Here is a 23,337-nt window from a genome sequence, read left to right as displayed (position 1 = left end):
ATAAATACCTCCTAGTCATATGTTTTCAAGCATAAATCATCATAAAATTACTAAAACTAAAATAGCCAAAAATAATCTTTAAATCTAGAAATTTGAAAACAATTACAGCCTGTGCAAAATAGCAATTAAACAGATTGAAAAGTTAAGTCACTCCTCAAACCTATATACGCCTATACCACCATCATGCAGCTTTGTGACATACCACAACACGTAACATCAGCAAGAATTTACACTCCCAAAAATGCTAAAACAAAAACCATGCAAGTTTTGGTAGCAATCCACAAATGTGTTTAAAAATATGCACTTAGTAAAAAAACTCCTATTCTGTCAAAATAGTTGTTTTTTAGAAAGCACAGCCTATCATGTATAGACAAATTTTTGTCTTTTTTTTATCTTTTTTATTTATAGACACAAACACCTTCATGCAACTTTGCAGCAAACAGTGATATAATGCAAAACTTTCAGGAAAATTCTAAATTTCCATTAAATTATGTACAAATCCAGACTATTATACAAAGAATATATACAGTACTTTCCTAAAAACAGTAAAATATAAGTAGTTCCTACATACACCATATGTGTATATTCACCGAAATATGCAGCAAAGGGAACATTCAATCCATGGGGTGCGCCAAACAATTTTTGCTGAAAATGTAACTGAGTTTCACACAAATATATTGGGGCACATTTATTTACCCGGTCCAGAGGATTTCCTGAAAGTGAATTGTCTGACGACAATGCACTGGGCCACGATTCAATAAGATTATGCGTCCTATTTCCTGAATGTGTCGCTTCCCTGATCAGGTCCGCCGCGATCGTCCATCGGCCCGCCCCCAATTTGTGTAGCTTGACAGCCGGCTCCGCTGTACCAAAATCCAATTGCATGCACCAAAATCCCCTTCTAAATCCCTGTCCCAGTGGCGCAAATACCAAAAACGTCGGAAAATATCCAACTGAAGTGTGGTCCGTGGACCCTAAGAAAATAAGCCCCATTATCTTACACTCCCTTACACAACGGTAACCCAAATATATCAAGCTGAGGAGCTTAGAAAGGTCACTTTTACATGTGTAATATGTGCGCCATTGTATTAGCAACGCAATAACAGAAACTTTCACAGGTATGAATGCCCTAAATAATGGAGGGATGTTGTGAAATAAAAACGTTATTCGGGAATGTATGTGTGTTTTTTGTGTTAGGCCCGTTCCACACTTGCGAGTGTGATGCGATGAACTCGCATCACACTCGCAAAGCATGCTGCCGGGAACGCACGGCCCGAACGCTGCACCGCGGGAGTGAACTCAGCATGTCAGTTCACTCCCGCGGTGCAGCGTTCGGGCCGTGAGTTCCCGGCAGCATGCGTTGCGAGTGTGATGCGAGTTCATCGCATCACACTTGCAAGTGTGGAACGGGCCTTACATATAACTTTTTAGACATGTTCTGGGTTGCACAGAACTAGTGTGCTTTCAGATTTTTCTGTGCGTATGAGGGTTAATACAGTGAACATTAGTTCACATTATTCCTTATCAGAATTTTGGAACAGATAAAGTCATGATTTACTGTGAGAAGCTCTTAGAATCTCACTTTATTCATGTGTAATCTCCTCTTTCATAGGTATCAAGGATTGCGTTTCTAGATACTAAGAAATCGGAGATATTAACTGTTAAAGTGCATTCAGAAGTAATGTTTTATACATAAAAATCGCATCCAAAATTGTATCCCAGGCACCTAGAAACACAATTTTAGATTTATATGAAAGAGGAGATTCTAGGTGCAATGGCTCCTAGAAAAGAGGGTGTATCTAATATATCCGTGGCCATAGAAGTCTACCCTGTGAGGAAAGGGTTAAAAGGGAATCTACTGTCAGAAACAGTGAAATATAAGTCTCAATCTGGTCTCAGATTTCTTTTGACAGCCTTGTGTTCCTAAAAATGAACTTTTAAAATATGCTAATAAACCTGAAGGGCTCTGGGGGACATCACCATAGCCCCTACACAATCCGTCATCTCATTAATATACCCCTGGCAGCCATTTGACTCTGTTTATGTTCGCTGCCCCTCAGACTCATTAGCATATTGTAATGTTTATTTTTAGGAGAAAGAGGTTATAAAAAATAAAACTAAGTCTAGATGTGAGAAGAGCAAGTTGTAAGTGAGGCTAGCTTATATTTCCTGTTTCTCTGGTAGATGGCGTCATAAACAGTGAGCTAGTTTTTCCTGAGCTGAGCAGAGTTAATCACGTGGCCACATATCAGGCCGTTGATCATGTGATCTCTGATCAGATGATAGTGACGTAGTCAAAGCTCTCTTTGGCGTTTGTTTTACGTACATTTTCGGTGTAGTGAGTTTTCATATGTGTCCTAAGGAGGGGGGAAGGGGACTCTGGAAACGTAAGGGATAATATATTCTTAGACTAGTCTGGAAGTGGGAAGGTTCTGCCCGCAGTAAAGATGGCCGCCGCCGCTGCTGCGGATCTCTCAGCGGTATGGGTAGTCATTTCCGGTCTGCGAAGCGTCAGTCATTGCAGAGATGAGAGGGAAGTGGAGCGGGTGATACCGAAGCTGCAGGAGATCTCTCCCCGGAAACAGGTATGAGATGGCGGACATCTGCTTTATATGCATATGCGGTTGAGACAGCAAAGACCTCAACTGGGGGAACTCTAGAGATCTGTAGCATATGCCTGGCGCTCTCCAGCCATCTGTAGACTGTATCTAACAGTCTCCACAAATCTGTGGCACATACACACCTCTGGCGCTCTCCACAGATCTGTGGCGCGTATACCTCTGGCGCTCTCCACAGATCTGTGGCGCGTACACCTCTGGTGCTCTCCACAGATCTGTGGCGCGTACACCTCTGGAGCTCTCCACAGATCTGTGGCGCGTACACCTCTGGAGCTCTCCACAGATCTGTGGCGCGTACACCTCTGGAGCTCTCCACAGATCTGTGGCGCGTACACCTCTGGAGCTCTCCACAGATCTGTGGCGCGTACACCTCTGGAGCTCTCCACAGATCTGTGGCGCGTACACCTCTGGAGCTCTCCACAGATCTGTGGCGCGTACACCTCTGGAGCTCTCCACAGATCTGTGGCGCGTACACCTCTGGCGCTCTCCACAGATTTGTGGCGCGTAGACCTCTGGCGCTCTCCGCACCTCTGGCGCTTTCCACAGATCTGTGGCGCGTATACCTCTGGGGCTCTCAATCTGTGGCGCGTACACCTCTGGCACTCTCCGCCCATCTGTGGCGCGTACACCTCTGGCGCTCTCCGCCCATCTGTGGCGCGTACACCTCTGGCGCTCTCCGCCCATCTGTGGCGCGTACACCTCTGGCGCTCTCCGCCCATCTGTGGCGCGTACACCTCTGGCGCTCTCCGCCCATCTGTGGCGCGTACACCTCTGGCGCTCTCCGCCCATCTGTGGCGCGTACACCTCTGGCGCTCTCCGCCCATCTGTGGCGCGTACACCTCTGGCGCTCTCCGCCCATCTGTGGCGCGTACACCTCTGGCGCTCTCCGCCCATCTGTGGCGCGTACACCTCTGGCGCTCTCCGCCCATCTGTGGCGCGTACACCTCTGGCGTTCTCCGCCCATCTGTGGCGCGTACACCTCTGGCGCTCTCCGCCCATCTGTGGCGCGTACACCTCTGGCGCTCTCCGCCCATCTGTGGCACCTACTGGACAGTCTTAAGACACCATTGGCACCTATCTGATACACCTCTCTCTTCAGGCCCAGGACATGTATCTGATACACACTAGAGACTCACTGGTGTACCCTCCACACATGCTCAGTCTGCTGCCCGATTTGTATTCTTGTGTTTGGTTGGAGTCCCAGAAGCTGTTCCCTCCTAATGCTGTGGATAGCATTAGGAGTAAATTAGCCCCTATCTAATGCTGTGGATAGGGGCTAATTTAAAAAGTTGTACCAACCCCTTTAAAGGGAATTGCTTTTGGGGAAGAAGTCTCACTGTCGGTAGGTGAGGTTTTTTCCAGCCTGAAGTGACCTGCACTTAGGTGAGGGGGTTACATGGTGTTCATTTATTGGACATGATGGCATTATATGCTGACACCTAGCTGCTAGTATCAGCTGTTACACTGAGAAATCATAAGATGGTTTGCATGATGAATACATCCTGTTTTGTGACAGTTCTGTTAATTGTGGTTTTCTTTGCTTAAAGGGAACCGTTCACCACATTTCCTATAGCTAAAAAGTTTCCTGTCATTACAGGGGCGTGTTCAACTTTCCCATGCCTTATGCCTCCTTACTATTACAAAATGTAAAGACACAATGAGGAATAATGTTAATTCTTTTTATAATGTCAACAGTTTAACCCAGGAAGAGGTACGGCGCCGCCTCGCAACCACTAAGATAGATAAATCACCTGGGCCAGATGGCATACACCCCCGGGTTCTGCATGAATTATGTACGGTGATAGACAAACCGTTATTTTTAATATTTGAAGATTCACTGAGGACTGGTTATGTTCCACAGGACTGGCGTATAGCAAATGTGGTACCAATATACAAAAAAGGATCAAATAGCGATCCTGGAAACTACAGATCCATGAGTCTAACTGCTGTGGTGGGGAAAATATTTGAGGGGTTTATTAGAGATGCTATCCTGGAGTATCTCACTGTGCACAACCTTATAACCCAGCGTCAGCATGGGTTTATGAGAGATCGCTCCTGTCAGACTAATCTGATTGGTTTCTACGAGGAGGTAAGTTCAAGACTGGATCTGGGGGACGCTGTGGATGTTGTATATCTGGACTTTTCAAAGGCATTTGACACCGTGCCACATAAAAGGTTGGTATATAAAATGAGACTGCTGGGAATAGGAGAAAATCTGTGTATTTGGGTAAGTAATTGGCTTAGTGATAGAAAACAGAGGGTGGTCATTAATGGCACATTCTCAGATTGGGTTGATGTTACCAGTGGAGTGCCACAGGGGTCAGTATTTGGGCCACTTATTTTTAATATTTTTATTAATGACCTTGTAGTGGGTTTACACAGTCAAGTTTCAATATTTGCAGATGATACTAAGCTGTGTAAAGTAATAAATACTGAGGTCGATAGTTTAGCATTACAGAGGGATTTGTGGAAGCTTGAGGAGTGGGCAGAGAAATGGTTGATGAGGTTTAATGTAGATAAATGTAAAGTTATGCACTTGGGCCATGGAAACAAAAAGTATAATTATGTTCTAAACGGTCAATTACTTAGTAAAACTGAAGCTGAAAAGGACTTGGGGGTATTGGTGGATGGTAAACTTAATTTTAGTGACCAGAGCCAGGCGGCTGCTGCTAAAGCAATTAAAATAATGGGATGTATCAAGAGAGGAATAGATTCTCATGATAAGGACATAATTTTGCCCTTATACAAATCCCTGGTCAGACCACACATGGAATATTGTGTACAGTTTTGGGCACCAGTGTATAAAAAGGATATAGTAGAGCTGGAACGGGTGCAGAGGAGAGCAACCAGGATTATTAGGGGAATGGGGGAACTTGAATACACTGACAGATTAAAAAATTTGGGATTATTCAGTTTAGAAAAAAGACGACTGAGGGGAGACCTCATTACAATGTACAAATACCTGAACGGACAGTACAAGGATCTCTCCAAAGATCTTTTTATACCTCAGCCTGTGACCAGGACAAGGGGGCATCCTCTACGCCTAGAGGAGAGGTGATTTTACCATCACCATAGACAAAGGTTCTTTACTGTAAGAGCAGTGAGACTGTGGAACTCTCTGCCGCAGGAGGTTGTTATGGCGGACTCTATGTACATGTTCAAGAGAGGCCTGGATACCTTTCTGGAGAGAAAAAATATCACGGGTTACGGGGATAAAACATTTATTTAATTCTTAAAGGTTGGACTTGATGGACTTGCGTCTCCTTCCAGCCTTATATACTATGATACTATGAAAACATACTCCGTGTATGTATCTGATCACATGAAATCACAGTATGTCTCCATGGAGTTCTATGATTTGTAAAGTGCTCCAGAATATGATGGCGCTATGTAAATATAGATTATTATTATTATTATTATTATTATTATTCTAAAGCTGTGAGAAATGTAAGGTCTCTAAGCTTTTTACCCCCTTGTTATTCACTAATGGCAAGCAGAGATTGTGAATGTGTTTACACTGATTTTTCACAAGAAACACTGCCTCATTTGTGTCCAGGTTTTGTGTGGTATTACAACTCAGACCTATATCAGAAGAGGATAGGTTGGGGCTGCAACTCCACTGGATACAAGTTTGGTGCCATTTCTGGAAGAAAGCTTTTCTCATCCCAGTTGATGCCTTAAAGCTCCGCACACATAGGAATGGAGCAGCCCTCGGATGTCTCTTCTAACCTGTCTCTGTTCATTTAGGTGCGGAGCATGGAGAATGATGAATTTTCGGCAGAGGATGGGATGGATCGGAGTGGGCCTCTATCTTTTTGTGAGCATGGCTGCATTCTATTACGTCTTTGAAATCAACGAGACTTACAACAGACTGGCACTGGAGCACGTGCAACCCAAACAGCAAGACCTTGAGGAGGGAGCATCATGGATACACTCCCTGAAGGCACGTCTGCTGTCTCTGCCATTTTGGCTCTGGGCCGCCCTTTTCCTTCTCCCCTACTTCCAGCTTTTCCTTTTCCTCTATTCCTGCACCAGAGCTGACCCCCGGACAGTTGGCTACTGTATTATACCCATTTGCCTGGCCGTCCTCTGCAACCGTCACCAGTCTTTTATCAAAGCCTCCAATCAGATCAGTAGATTGCAGTTGATTGACACTTGAGCTTCTGGAACTTGCAATGGTGCCGCAGCAAGCTGACAACTACAGTGCCTCTGTCTTTTTCTTAGCCCTTTCTATTGGTGAGCAGTGTAACCCTTTGGCAGCTAAATCACTCGGGTAAAAGCCGAGCAGCATCACTTGAACTTTATTTCACAGTGATAATGATGGGAGGAATTGATGCCTTTATCATCTTTATCACTTTTCTCTGCTAGCTGTATCTTTAACACCTTTGGTGCGTGAAGGAAAGCTTCAAAATGAACCCCAATATTTTATATTTATGGGAATGATGGTGACTGATTGTTACAATGTAAACTGATTTTCTATTCCATTAGATTGTCCAGGTCTCTGCTCATTTTTTTAACTTAGGTTTATTGCGCTATCAACTTGAAAAAAAAAAACATAAGAAGTGATTAAAATTGCGAGGTCTGAGAATGTCGGGTCTAGATTACTTCCTATAGATATTGCTGGAGGACAGAGTGACACGTGGTGTTTGCAAAGCATTTTTAAACATGTCACATGTTACTCTGCATTTGGCCTGTTAGAAAACTGGTTTCCTTTTATTGCTGGAAGTGTAAGCAGCTGTGAAAAGTGTTACCACAGCAGCTTACACTTCTAGCAATGAAGAAAAATGCTTTTACAAAAATGTAAAAGTGCATGTATTTCTGCATTGATGGCGCGGTCACACGGTACGTTTTGGTTGCGTTTTCATTGCGTTTTGCCTAATTACATTACTGTTAACATTTGTGTTTACAAATGTTGATAGTAATATAATGTCATCTGTTGTAATGCGTTTTAAAACGCAATGAAAACGCAACCGAAACGCACAGTTTGACCACGCCCTGAAAAACGCATCACATCAAATATGTGACTGCACCATGACTAGGACAAGCAGCAGACGGCCACTGCAAGACACAGTAAAAGTATCTGTAGAGAAGACCGCTTCCTGATTTAGTAATTCTATGGTTCCAACATGGGTTTCCTATATTTGCTGTCTGATGTAAGTGTAAAGTTTAAGGGTGCAGTCACACGTAGCGCTAGCGCAAAAGGGGCGTGCCTCTGCCGAACACATTTGTGTTTGCGGTGAAACGAATGCGATCAGTAAACAATCGCATGCATTTCACTGGAAACGCTAATGAAATCGCTTTGAAAGGCAGCGCAGCATTTCCCCGAGCCCCAAGGGTGAAGACACACGTGGCGTTGTTAGGCCGTTTTAAGTTAGTGCGTTTTCACATCGTTAAAAAAAACGCATCAGTTTTTATTTTTATTGCGCAATTTCGGAAAACCAGACAAAACCGCATGCGTTTTCAAAAAACGGATGCGTTTTTTAACGCATGCGTTTTTAACTATGTGAAAACGCACTAACTAAAAACGGACCAAAAACGGCCTAAAAACGCCACGGGTGTCTTCACCCTTAGCGTTTCTAAGCTGCCGGTGTTTTGCGTTCCCGTGTGTGGCACCAGCCTAAGGCGCTTCCACGCATGGCTTTAACATGCATTTTTAAATGCAATACAACAGCTGAGAAGACGCATGCGTATGTTAACGCTGTGATAACAAATACATTTTTGTAAACGCGTTGTGGACAGCAATGTAATTAGGCAAATCTCTTCTCAGCTGTTGTGATGCGTCTAAAAATGCATGTGTTAACACCACATGAGAACTCACCCTTAGGGTGAAGACACACATGGCGTTTTTGGGCCGTTTTTACTAAGTGCGTTTTCAGATCGTTAAAAACGCATGCGTTAAAAAACGCGTGCGTTTTTTAAAAACGCATGCGTTTTTTGAAAACGCATGCGTTTTTGTCCGTTTTTCCGAAATTGCGCAATGAAAAACGGACAAAAACGCATGCGTTTTTAACTATCTGAAAACGCACTTAGTAAAAACGGCCCAAAAACGCCATGTGTGTCTTCACCCTCAGGGTGATGGCACACGTTCTGTTGTAAACGCAAATGCAGACCAAGCAGTGGCCTGATCGCATTGGCGTTTCTATGGAAACGCATGCGATCGGGAACGAGTTGCCAGTGTTTTGCATTAAATTAACGCAAAACACCGGTGGCTGGTTCCCGATCGCATCGGCGTTTCCTTAGAAACTCAACGGCTGCCATCACCCTTATGAGGATTGTCCATGTAATTTGATCTTGATTATTTCATCTGCTTTTTTGCATCAGTTATTGTGAACCAAATCTGACACCTGCTTTTAACTCACAATAACTGAAGCTGTGTTTACATGTGGCGTTTACATTGTATTTTGAAATGCAATACAACAGCTGATTGCAGTTAACACTTTACAGAACGTGATGCTAACACAATGGGGGACATTTATATAAAGTGTTGTTAACTCCGCCAGTTTGGTTTCTGACTAGCTGCTGGTAATGAGATACATATTTAATTTTGTGGTGCTAAGCAGATAATATTTCTGTCCCGAGAGACACCAATGTGCGAAGCAGTGAGAGAATTTGCTGAGCCGGCTGCTGAAGAGCTGCGGCAATGGCCACTGCAATCACAGCCAGAGGATGGACCCAACTTTGTCCATCTGGTTATTACTTCATGGACTTTTTTTTTTTTTTTTTAGAGCCGGAGGAGGCATAAAATCACATTTTCCTGCCGCTGACCACTAATAAATGGGTCGTGGGTAGTAAATTTCCCCCAGTGTGTTAACATTTGCATTTACAAAACACAATGTAAACAGCAATGTAATCGGTCAATTCTCCTCTCTTCAGCTGTTGTATTGCGTTTCAAGACACAATATAGACGCTAAGTGTGAACGCAGCCTGAGGGCGCAGTCACACATTGTGATTAACGCATGCGTTATAAAATGCACTGCAACTGAAGAGCTTTGCCTAATTAAACAGCTGTTAATATTTGTGTTTTGTAAGTGCAAATGTTAAACCCTGAGGCCGGCGCCACACAGGGCGCTTTGTCTGCGCTTGCAAACGCAGACAAAGTCGCGCCCACCGGGGCGGGCCTCGGCCCGATTGCATCGGCGTTTCTATGGAAACGCCTGCGATCGGGAACGAGCCGCCGGTGTTTTGTGTTAATTTAACGCGAAACACCGGCGGCTCGTTCCCGATCGCAGGCGTTTCCATAGAAACGCCGATGCAATCGGGCCGAGGCCCGCCCCGGTGGGCGCGACTTTGTCTGCGTTTGCAAGCGCAGACAAAGCGCCCTGTGTGGCGCCGGCCTTAGGGTGAAGAGATACATGGCGTTTTTAGGCCGTTTTTAGTTAGTGCGTTTTCAGATCGTTAAAAACGCATGCGTTAAAAAACACATGCATTTTTGACAGGTTTGACCAATTATCTTAATCCAAACTGGTCAAAAACGCATGCGTTTTTAACGATCTGAAAACGCACTAACTGAAAACGGCCTAAAAACGCCAAGTGTGTCTTCACCCTAAGTGATGCGGCCTGAAAAGGCTCTAGTGACCGGGCATTTTTAGCTTCTTTTCGTAAGAGACAATGGGGGACATTTACATAAAGTGTCGGTGTCTGCATTGGCTTTGTTACCGACCTGCTCTCGGAAAGAAGATGCACATTTAATATTGTGGAGCTGTGCAGATAAATTTCTGGCGCCAAGACCATTTTCTGTCCCTGGGACCAAAATCTGTCCTGAGCACCAGAAATGTGTCCATCAGTCGGAGAACAGGCGAAGGTGCAATAGCCCTCTTTTGTGTCCCTGCTAGACCAAATTTCTTTTGGTCTACTTTCCGCCAGTTTACAGCGTCCAAAAATGGCTGTAACACATATTAATTGTGTCTGAGTTTCCACTCCGCCAAAGCCACGCCCCTTTTCGGAGAAGAGTCGGAGCAGACGGAAAAAGTCATTTTTTCTGTCCCCAACAGCTAATAAATAGGTCTGAGACCAGAACATGTGGTGAGAGCGCCACAAAACTGGCGGAAACACCATAGTAAATGTCCCCCAATGCTTTTTGTAATGTATCAGGAGATAAATTTTTATTATGTGGGCAAATTTCAATGTATTTTTATGAATATTTTTTTGTGTGTTTTTACTTTACATGTCCCCCATGAGGTTATAAAAGATCCCTGGGGGACATTCTCACTTCTTTTCCCATTATTTTACTTTATTCTTATTTTAACAAGTTTTCCCCTGTAACTAAGGCATCTACTAGGGTGATGGCATACGTGGCGTTTTGAACGCGTTTTTGGGCCGTTTTTAAGCAGTCCGTCAAAAACCACGTGTTTTTTTGAAAACGCATCTGTTTTTGACAGGTTTGACCAATTATCTTAATTAAAACAGGTCAAAAACGGATGCATTTAAAAAAAAAACTGCTTAAAAACTGACCAAAAACGGGTTCAAAACGCTACGTGTGCCATCACCCTTATTTTAGACATGCAGTTTTAGTACGTTAAAAAAACGCATCCGTTTTTAATCAGGATAATTGGGAAAAACTGACAAAAACGCATGCTTTTTTTTTAAGCCCATTTTTAAGCAGTCCGTTAAAAAAAATGCATGCTTTTTAAAAAATTCAGTTAATTTCCCAATTATCTTAATTAGGATAATTGGAAACAGTCAAAAACTGCATGTGTTTTCAAAAAACGGACTGCTTAGAAATGGGTTCAAAACACCACGTGTGCCAATAGATGCCTCAGTTTCAGGGTGCTGTCACACGTCGCGTTTACCGCATGCGTTTAAAAACGCATTGCAATAGCTGGAGAGTGATTTGCCTAATTAAACAGCTGCTAACACCTGTGTTTACAAAACACAACCGTTAACGCACGCGTTAACATCGCGGTTAACGCATGCGGTTGTTAACGCATTGTTAACGCATGCGTTAACATCGCGGTTAACGCATGCGTTTTGTAAACACAAGTGTTAAGAGGTGTTTAATTAGGCAAATCACTCTCCAGCTATTCCAATGCGTTTTTTAACGCATGCGGTAAACGCGATGTGTGACCGCACCCACAGGGCAAAACCACCACCTGTCACTGGTCGTGCTGATCAAAGCTGTACTGGGTCTAATTAGACCCAGCAGCTCTGATTAACTCTTTAGGGTGATGGCAGACTGCCATCTTGGCTGCATTTGTAAACGGAAACGCAGACCAAGCCGCGGGCGGGCCACGGCCCGATTGCATCGGCGTTTCTATGGAAACGGCAGCAATTGGGAACGAGCCGCCGGTGTTTTGGATTAAATTAACGCAAAACACCGGCGGCTCGTTCCCGATCGCAGGTGTTACCAAAGAAACGCCGATGCAATCGGGCCGGGGCCTGCCCTGGTGGGTGCGGCTTGGTCTGCGTTTGCAAACGCAGACAAAGCGGCATGTGTGCCATCACCCTTAGACCCCAGCAATTAGGCAAGTTTCTCTTCAGCTGTTGCAGTGCGTTTTGAAGCTCATGCGTTAAACGCCCTGTGTGACTGCCTGCACCCTGAGGGCGTGTTCACATGTTGCGTTTTGACCTGCGTTTGAAATGCATATACACCAGCTGAGGAGAGGTGATTTGCCTAATTACATCATTGTTAACATTTGTTTTCAAAACGCATTGTAAACGCGATGTTAACACATGCATTAACATTGTGTTAACAAACGTAGACGGTAATGTAACTAGGCAAATTACCTCTCATCAGCTGTTGTAATGCGTTTCAAACGCAATGAAAACGCAATGAAAACGCAACGTGTGAACGCGCCCTGAGAATCCAGGCCAGTACCAAAAGTCTGGTAGCAGCTGCTGTTGGGTTGTCTGATGATTAACAGCACATTGTATGACAACAGAAAAAGAAGAGCCAGCACTGGAACAGAAGGAAAGGTCAATCAACAATGGAGGAGTTTATTACCTGTGTTGTAAAACATGACTGTTGTATTTCCAACTAGCTGTCAGTTTCTGTGCCGAAATAGATGTGGCGCACAAACAAAATGTATTTGGCACACAGCGGTACTATATGAGCGGCAAAAAAATAAAATTATTATTTTTGCCTCATAGTAATAATAAAAAAGGCTGAAGTTCCTGATTGTCATTGTGTACATCAGAATTAGGCTAATAAGCCATATTATATTCCCCAATGTGTTTTTATCAACTATTCAATACAGCTAAATATGCAGTGTAAACCCAGCCTCACATTAACCCCTCTGTGACCGATCCAAACAATGTGTATAACAGCTCAGCGCCACTTAAATCGACTGTTCCAGTGCACAAAACTAACCCGAGGAACAATGGGACACAAACATATCCATAAACAGGAGATCCAGTACATGAAGATACAAACTAAATTCTACAGATCGACGTGTTTCAGCTATTCAGCCTTCATCATGATCAAGGCTCTCGGGAAGTCTCGTGTCTGCGAGCAGGGATGCACATATGCACTCAAGAAACTTCCCGAGAGGCAGGTGACATGACTGGATATGTGTGGGTGGGTATGTTAGCATGCAGTAGGCGTGCATAATTAGCAGCTGAAAGAGCGCTGGGCCACCTGCAAGATGTCCACAGATTTCAGGATTATTCAAGCTATGTCCCGGAGTCCAGGATTTCAGCACCACAAGTAAGTGTATTTGGTTTACATCCGAGTGGTAGATTCCCTTTAAAGTTACAATCGGAAATAGAAAGCTGTACATAGATTTTTTTTTTTTTTTTTAGTACAAATTTAAAGGACATCTACCACCAGGATCGGTGATTGTAAACCAGGAAAACATACATGCTGGTGTGTGCCATCTCTGGCAGGATCTGCTCTTCCTTTAGCCTCTTGTACCCTGGTATTTACAAATAAAGGCTTTTAATATAATGCAAATGAACCTGAGGGGCTCGGGACCATTAACACCTATGGCACCTGGAGCCCCTCAGTTCCATTTGTATACAGTCTTTTATCCAGGCGGTAGATGCCTATGGATCTACCTATTAAGGTACATATTTTAGGGCTAATCCTTTACTCCCCTCTATCTTTGCCAATCTTTATTCAGGGTAATATGCAAATTTTCAAAAGGGGCTACTGGGCATGGAGTAGATGGAGCTGAGGCTACAAGGCACGACTTCTCCACGCCCCAGTAGCCTGTTTGAACCTGCTACCCAGATATCTTCAGCTCGTAGCTGTGTGCACTCGTCCACAAAACTGGAGTTCTGCGCAAGCACAGTAGTTCCGGTTTCGGAGTTGAGATCACACAGCTGCCACGCTGCGTTCTGTACATGCACAGAACTTTTGCTTCGCGGACGAGTGCGTGCAGCTCTTCGTAGGTATAAGGTTCAAAGAGGCTACTGGGGCGTGGAGTATCTGCGCCATGTAGCCTCAGTTCCGGATACTCCAAGCCCCAGTAGCCTCTTTAGAAAACTTTCATATTACCCTGATGAAAGATTGTGGGGACTAAAGGACTAGTCCTAAAAAGGGCTATCCTTACATACATTACAAGCACCTACCACCTTTATTGGTAGATCCTTAGTGGTAGGTTTCCTTTAAAAACAAGGGCAGAAGTAGCTTAAAGAAGAGCGGATCCTGGATCCTGCACACACCAGTATGTCACTGTGCTTGGACAAAAATCCTTCATCCTGGTTGTAGATGTCCTTTAAGAGTGGATATTGGATGAGGAGGGGGTGGGTGTTAGTGAGTGCCAGGGTTCAGGATATATAGTCAATTGAAATAGGTCACAGCGATGAGGTTTATAAATATCCTTTCTGCACAGGGAATATGCGAATAGAATGTATATAGCCATATGGCAGTTGTTAAGGGTTTAACGTTACTGAGGATGCAAATGGATTTATTAATATGAAACTTGTGGCTATTCTCCTCACTCCCTTCCCCCGCATTATGGTACTTGAACAAGAAAGCTTTTTGAGGATTTAAAGTGGAACTAAAAAAAAAAACTTTGGGGTCCAATGTGCATAGGCTGACAGTGCTAATACCCTGCAATACATGAGTATCAGATGATTGCTTGTTCATGTCCCATGGTATAAAAGTGAAAAAGTAAAAAAAAAAAAAGTTATTCAATAAGAAAATAAAGTAATAAATCACTAAAAATGCCCAAAAGCCCCAAAACATATAAAGAGACATATAACTCAAAAAAAAGTAAATCATAACACAAACCCCACATATATAGTATCACCGCGTCAGTAACAACCCGTAGAATAAAAGTAAAAAATTATTGAACCCCTACGATAAACGCCGTAAAAAAACCTGTTATAAACCCTCCAAAAATTATGATTTTTACCTATTTAATCCCACAAAAAATGCTATTAAAAAAGTGATCAAAAAACCATATGTACTCCGACATGATACTGTTGCAAAGTACAACATGTCCCGCAAAAAACAAGCCATCAACCAGCTCCGTAGCCAAAAAAGTAACAATGTTCTGCCACTTGGAAGACGGCAATACATAAATGATAGATTTTTCCCCACATTAGGGTTTTGTTTGACAAATTTAGTAAAACATAAGAAAATAGATTCAAGTCTGGTATCCCCGTAATCGTATCGACCCATAGAATAAAGATAACATGATTATTAGTCTATACGGTGAACACCAAAAAAAAAAAAAAGGAAAAAATCCAGTACATAATTGATGCTTTTCTACTCCTGCCCTCAAAAAAAGTTCCTAAATTTTCAACAATAGTGGATACAAACCCCAAAATGGTAACATTGGAAAAAGCATCTCATCCTTCAAAAAAAAAAAATGCTGTCACATGGTCCCAATAACGAAAAAGCGAAAATTTTATTGCCTTCAAAAGGGACAAATGACGAAACTAAAATCCTGGCAGCTGCAGGGCGCTCCTTCCCTTCTGCACCTCGCTGTGCGCCCATAAAACACGTAATGGCCACATGTGGGGGGTCTTTGTACTCAGGAGAAATTATAGAACAAGTCATATGGTGGGTTTTCTCTTTTTATATTTTGGAAATGTGTAAATTTTAGTGCTAAATGAATGTATAAGGGCACAATATGACCATTCTAAATTTCACCTCCATTTTGATTCAATTACTATGAAGATCTCAAGGGGTTAACAATCTTCGTAAAAGCTGGTTCTGATAGCTTGAGGGGGTGCAGATTTGAAAATGGATTGGTTGTATAGGGGATATTCTATTTGTAAGCCGCGTGATATCAAAATAAATTATCCAGACATTTCAGAAATTATGAAAATGTAAAGTAGACAAATGGGAAATGTTATTCAGCAACTTATTTAGGTGGTAAATCTATCTGCCTGAAAACGCAATGATTTAGAATTTCGAAAATGGCAAATTTTTCAAAAATCATAAATTTTTTTCAAAAAACAATCTCAGAATCGTTTTGATAAGTAACAGTGTTCAAAAGTTATAACCATATAAAGCGACGCAAGTCGCCGAGCCTTAAGCTACAAAATGGCTGCGTCCTTAAGGAGTTAATTATGTTATCATGTGATTTTGGAGCAAATTCAACGGAGACCTCCTACCAGGCATGTTTTTAAAAAGTTGAAAGGAAAAACCACCAAGATACATCTCACCAGCAGAAAGCACAAAAAAAAAAAAAAAAAAAGCAGGCGCACAATGTGCCGCATAAACCAGGAAGTGAATACCAAAAGAGTCTGACCCTTTAGGTATTAAGCATTAGATCTGAGCAACTCTCCTCATCTGTAATTTTTTCATTGGCTGGGTATATAACATTGCTTTTATTAATTTCACCTCCAACACAAACTTTATATAAAAAAGTCACTATTATAGCGATACAAGAAACAAAGAGCACACAAAGGATATTGGATCCACAGTCATAAGCAGTGTGAAATTTGCATGTTTCTTGGGGGTCTTCGTTAGTCTCCCCTGGCTGTAAATGGAGGCCTGCTGCAAACAGTCCACGGACACCAAAAAGTGAGCTTCCTACAAAGTAATGACTAGTTCTGCCGGGTCTTTGTTCGCTTTGTTGGTGGGCTGCTAGAACTGGATCCATTCTTTGAGTTGACAGCATCGTTATCATCACCATCTTCCTCTTCATCATCCTCTTCCTCATCTACATAAAGAAAAATAAAAGTTGCATTTTTTCTGGGACAGGAGCAGACAGGAGGAAAAATACCTGCCCTATTCCAGCATCACGGCTTCCAACCATCACTGACCCATGTGAATCTGTATGTTTGGCCATAGTGGCCCCTGGAATGATGACAATTCCAACCCCATCTGCTAAGTGTTTGAATCAGGAGCCAAAGAAGAGTAAGAGCACTCTTTTTTTTCCCTTACAACTGTCCATCTCCCAGTGAGTTCTTCCCGAATTCCTACAAACCCTTCTCCCAACTATACAGTGCTACCAGCATAGTGAAAGAGATGTCCCTACACTTATCTCATACATTTCCTTATACCTGCTCAGACTAAGCATCACCCTGAAGAAAAGAACTGTGTAGCTACATGGTTATTACCTAGTTGGCTCTTCCACACTCCGCCACCTGGCAAATTTTGCAACTGTGCTCATGGGATTTGGCTCATCCATACTCCAGTTGACCGGCTGGCAGAAGAGAACCACTGTGCAGGTGCCGTAAAGGAAACCTACCACCAGGATGAAGGATTGTAAATTAAGCACACTGGCATGCTGATGTACACTCACCGGCCACTTTATTAGGTACACCTGTCCAACTGCTCATTAACACTTAATTTCTAATCAGCCAATCACATGGCGGCAACTCAGTGCATTTAGGCATGTAGACATGGTCAAGACAATCTCCTGCAGTTCAAACCGAGCATCAGTATGGGGAAGAAAGGTGATGTGAGTGCCTTTGAACGTGGCATGGTTGTTGGTGCCAGAAGGGCTGGTCTGAGTATTTCAGAAACTGCTGATCTACTGGGATTTTCACACACAACCATCTCTAGGGTTTACAGAGAATGGTCCGAAAAAGAAAAAACATCCAGTGAGCGGCAGTTCTGTGGGCGGAAATGCCTTGTTGATGCCAGAGGTCAAAGGAGAATGGGCAGACTGGTTCGAGCTGATAGAAAGGCAACAGTGACTCAAATCGCCACCCGTTACAACCAAGGTAGGCAGAAGAGCATCTCTGAACGCACAGTACGTCGAACTTTGAGGCAGATGGGCTACAGCATCTGCACACCGGGTGCCACTCCTTTCAGCTAAGAACAGGAAACTGAGGCTACAATTTGCACAAGCTCATCGAAATTGGACAGTAGAAGATTGGAAAAACGTTGCCTGGTCTGATGAGTCTCGATTTCTGCTGCGACATTCGGATGGTAGGGTCAGAATTTGGCGTCAACAACATGAAAGCATGGATCCATCCTGCCTTGTATCAACGGTTCAGGCTGGTGGTGGTGGTGTCATGGTGTGGGGAATATTTTCTTGGCACACTTCGGGCCCCTTGGTACCAATTGAGCATCGTTGCAACGCCACAGCCTACCTGAGTATTGTTGCTGACCATGTCCATCCCTTTATGATCACAATGTACCCTGTAACATCTGATGGCTACTTTCAGCAGGATAATGCGCCATGTCATAAAGCTGGAATCATCTCAGACTGGTTTCTTGAACATGACAATGAGTTCGCTGTACTCAAATGGCCTCCACAGTCACCAGATCTCAATCCAATAGAGCATCTTTGGGATGTGGTGGAACGGGAGATTCGCATCATGGATGTGCAGCCGACAAATCTGGGGCAACTGTGTGATGCCATCATGTCAATATGGACCAAAATCTCTGAGGAATGCTTCCAGCACCTTGTTGAATCTATGCCACGAAGAATTGAGGCAGTTCTGAAGGCAAAAGGGGGTCCAACCCGTTACTAGCATGGTGTACCTAATAAAGTGACCGGTGAGTATGTCCCCCTGTGCCAGGATCTGCTCTTCTTTAAGCTTCGTATTATCTTGTTTTTTATAAAACAAGGCTTTTAACATTATGCAATTGATCCTGAGGGGCTCCTGGCTCCATAGGTTTTAATGAAGGCCCTCAGTCTCATTTACATAATTTTAAAGCTTTCTTTTCTTAAAAACAAGGTCAAAGGAAGATTAAAGAAAAGCATATCCTGCCAGAGGGGGCACACGCCAGCATGTAAGTGTGCTTGGTTTACAATCCTTCATCCTGGTGGTAGATGTCTTTTAATGCCATTCACTACACCCAGAAGGCAAACACTTGTGCAGTGGTTCTCTTTGACCAGACATAAAATGACGTCACAACAGTAAACTAGGTGATTAGCGTTTTGCTACAAAGTTCTTTGGGAAGGTTTGGGATCCGTGTAGAGGCATCTATTACAGGCCACATTCACACGTTCCATTTGAATTGCTTTTACAATGTGTTAACATTGCGTTTGCGCTGGGGGCTGCAAGAACCCCTTAGGTCAGTGATGGCGAACCTTTTAGAGATCGAGTGCCCAAAATGAGACTCAAAACACACTAGCTTTTCCCAAAGTGCCAACACGGCAATTTAGGCATTAACAAACTTATTACTACCAGAATCTTTGAGCACCAATCCGACCATGTCCACACCTCCTCACTCTTCAGACAGGCCAAGCAGCACAGGATGGGTCACTACTTGGACTGCCTGAGACAGCAGGAAGGTGTCATGTCAGGCAAACTCTGTGACTGGGAGACAGCCCGTGTGCCCAAAGAGAGGTCTCCGAGTGCCATCTCTGGCACCAGTGCCATAGGTTCGCCACCACTGCCTTAGGTAATACAGGATGTAACAAAAAGATCAGAACAGTGGTATATCTTACAAAGTAAAAAAAAATCACAATGGATCGAAAAACTAAAAATATATTTGTCAAATATTTTTCAAAAATCTATCCAATTATACCAAATTCAACTTGATCTTAAATGGGAACCATTTTTTTTTATTGCAGATTTGGATTCCACAGGAAAAATTGCATTGATTTTTCAATTTTGGTGACAGTTGGAGCTGCAAAAATCAAAATGTGTATACAAAAAAAAAAACACTGAAAAAAGGTGAAATTTTGATAAAAATTAGATCCAAAATTCTGAAAATAGAAGAACACAATATTTTTCTACAAGCTATCCAATGTTACCAAATTTGAGCACTTACCCCCTTCTTGACATTTGAAGTAGTTGTATGTCATAATCGGCAAGGACTTTCTCCACGTCCCGTGGAAGAAGCTGCGGTTGTCAGCTATATATTACAACTAAAACCCACCGGTAACACCTGCGATCAGAGATTCCTATGATTGTGGGTGTTAACCCCTTAGAAGCATTAGCATGTAAGGGGTTTCTGAAGTGAATAAGCCCCAATATGTCCAAACTGCCAAAATAATAAAGGATTGTATAGGCATTAAAAAGTGACAATGAAAACCTGCTCTGAATGGCGCGCCTTCCCTTCAATGCCCTGGCGTGTGCCCATACAACAGATTACCACCACATATGGGATATTGTTATACTCAGAAAGATTAGGTATCAAACTTTGTGGAGCTTTTTGGTATTTTATCCACTAAGAATGTGTAAATATTTAGAAAAACATTTATTTAGCCCTAAAAGTTAAAATTTCAAAATTGCACATGATTTAGTTTTAACCCCCGAAAAACAATTAAAGGGTTAACATACTTCAAAAAGTTGCTTTATACAAGTTGAGGGGTATATTTTCTATAATGGGACAATTTATGGGGTTTTACTTTTATTTAGGCCTCTCAGGCCGCGGTCACACGTACTGCTAGGCGTCCGTCATAACGCGACGCTAGCGCACAGGGGGAGGTCCTCAGCCCGAACGCACATGTATTTCCAGGGAAATGCATGTGATTGATAATGTTTGTTCGGGCCGAAGACCGCCCCCTGTGCGCTAGCGTCGCGTTATGAACGGACGACTAGCGGTACGTGTGACTGCGGCCTCAAAGTGACTTGAAATCTCAGCAGGTCCCTCAGTAGCAGGATTTTGTGTTTTTTATGAAAATGTGAAAAATCGCACCTAAAGTTCAAAGCCCCATAACATCTTACAAAAATGAGAGGACGCAAAAAAAAAACAAAAACATGGAGATATAAACCAGACATTTGTTAATGTTCATTACATAAACAAGTGTGGGCACGATCAAAACACGGTGTCAGAAATGAAATAAAATGCAGTTTTTAATTTCAAACAAAGTGTTAGTTTTCTTCTAAAATACAACAAACATTAAATACAGTTGAAATGAACAATGTAAACACATCTACATACGAATGATGTATAGACCCTAGTATGGACTTGATACGTCTTTTTTGTATATGCAATATCTAACTGACAGAAAGGTTAGTTTTTAACAATTAATGATAATATATAATACTTATCAACAATATGGCAGTATATATCGTAATTTCTTTAAAATGCGTAGATTTAGTTTGTCTTGTTCCGTGTACAAAATATCTCTCTCCGTGGGATCATATGTTGTACACAATGTAGATTCTATGTTTTTTATTTTTTATATTTTATAACATGTCCCAATTTTTCGACAAAAGGATAAGTCCTTAATTGATTCCTCTAGTGTAAACATCAATATATGGAATGGAAGGTAAAGATGAGAAATACGTAAAAAATCATGAAAAAATTTCGTAAAAAATTGCATGCATTAAAAATGAAAAAGTTAAAAGGTAAAGATTTTTCTGAGGATAAATTGGTATCCAGGAGGTTTTAAAATTGCACAGAGTGTAGGGCCCTACACCTGTTCGGACTCTTACATATCTTTTATAATGATACTTGAAGTTTGAGCACTCACGATTGGTTGGTCTTATGTGGCTATCTTCGTGTCCAATACAGAACGTCTCCAGACATCTCCGCTAATTAGAAACAGAAATACGGACACGAAGATAGCCACATAAGACCAACCAATCGTGAGTGCTCAAACTTCAAGTATCATTATAAAAGATATGTAAGAGTCCGAACAGGTGTAGGGCCCTACACTCTGTGCAATTTTAAAACCTCCTGGATACCAATTTATCCTCAGAAAAATCTTTACCTTTTAACTTTTTCATTTTTAATGCATGCAATTTTTTACGAAATTTTTTCATGATTTTTTACGTATTTCTCATCTTTACCTTCCATTCCATATATTGATGTTTACACTAGAGGAATCAATTAAGGACTTATCCTTTTGTCGAAAAATTGGGACATGTTATAAAATATAAAAAATAAAAAACATAGAATCTACATTGTGTACAACATATGATCCCACGGAGAGAGATATTTTGTACACGGAACAAGACAAACTAAATCTACGCATTTTAAAGAAATTACGATATATACTGCCATATTGTTGATAAGTATTATATATTATCATTAATTGTTAAAAACTAACCTTTCTGTCAGTTAGATATTGCATATACAAAAAAGACGTATCAAGTCCATACTAGGGTCTATACATCATTCGTATGTAGATGTGTTTACATTGTTCATTTCAACTGTATTTAATGTTTGTTGTATTTTAGAAGAAAACTAACACTTTGTTTGAAATTAAAAACTGCATTTTATTTCATTTCTGACACCGTGTTTTGATCGTGCCCACACTTGTTTATGTAATAGCCATTTCTCTACCTTGGTCCTTTTCTGGTGTTGGGACCTATTGTGGATGCACTCAAACCCGGCCCAGCAGAGATCGATAAGTGCCACCATAACCTCAATTTAATTTGTTAATGTTCGTTATCAAGCTTTTTGTTTTGCTCTTATTACTATGTGTGGAAAAAGTAGAATATTTTGAATTTTGGAAATGTTTCCAAATTAACAGAATATCTGTTTTTTTCATAAATAAATGCAAAACAGACCACCTGAACTAACCTGAAGTACAAAATATCACAAGACAACTAATTAAAAATCACCTGCATATGTTAATAGGTAGATCCATGATGGTAGGTATATACTGCGCATGCTTAATAGCTTCGCAGCAGAGTACGCGCAGCCGCCGGCTCTGCTTAGAGAGTCTATGCAGAGCGCGGATGATCTCATAGTAGGAGGATCCAAAGAGGGTACTAAGGCGTGGAGTAGCCACGCGGTGTAGCTTCAGCTCCGGCTACTCCATGCCCCAGTAGCCGCTTTCAGATATTATCATTATTTCAGATATTAGGTGAATAAACATTTATACAGTTACAGGCCACTCAAGGATTAGCCCTTAAAACGGCTCCCATGTCATTCATTACTTGAACCTGCCACCAGATTTACCTTAATACCTAGATCCCAGTTGGTAGGTTTTCTTTAAAGCGGTCAGAAGTTATACTCGTGTCAGGAAGGTGAAAAGTGGCTTCGGCGACAGGGGTTAATCCCCATCTTCAGAAGGGAGGAGACTTGATTAAATTAAGTTTTCCTGCTGTGACTAAACAAGCCCCCAAAGAGTACAGAAAACTACTACAGTCACATTGTTGTTCCCAGGTTATGCTGAATGTAGCTTCTACATAAAAAGTTAGATCCCACCCAACTCACCTTCGGGGGGTGAAAATACCAGGTCAACATTAGTATCATTGTATAGATTTTTTTTAAGCAATATTTTTCACATTTCTGTATTTGTTTCAGGGGTCCCCATTTTTGAACTTTTTTACCCATTTTGATTTTGGGCGATTACAGCACCATCTGTCAATGATATTGACTTGAATCCTAGATTAAAGCAATTTTTGCCGGAGAATTTACATCTGCAATAATAATAAAAAAAAAGCCCCACTGCCCGATCCCCAGGGGGCCAAGTTTGGCATCATTGGATAGATTTTTAAAAATTATTTGACACATATA

General features: G+C 42.1%; 1 protein-coding gene across 1 annotated transcript; it reads left to right on the top strand.

The window, feature by feature from the left end:
- Positions 1–2,337: 2,337 nt before the first annotated feature.
- On the top strand, positions 2,338–7,102 carry LYSET (lysosomal enzyme trafficking factor). Its single transcript, XM_072116411.1, has 2 exons — positions 2,338–2,585; positions 6,366–7,102. The coding sequence occupies exon 2, from the start codon at positions 6,382–6,384 to the stop codon at positions 6,775–6,777; it is 396 nt and encodes a 131-aa protein (XP_071972512.1). The 5' UTR covers positions 2,338–2,585; positions 6,366–6,381; the 3' UTR covers positions 6,778–7,102.
- The last annotated feature ends 16,235 nt before the right edge of the window (positions 7,103–23,337 follow it).

This window comes from Engystomops pustulosus, chromosome 7 (assembly GCF_040894005.1).
Source record: "Engystomops pustulosus chromosome 7, aEngPut4.maternal, whole genome shotgun sequence".
In the NCBI taxonomy this organism is placed as follows: Eukaryota; Metazoa; Chordata; class Amphibia; order Anura; family Leptodactylidae; genus Engystomops; species Engystomops pustulosus.
Note: the sequence above shows the minus strand (reverse complement) of the source record. Positions and strands in the feature narration are given on the sequence as shown.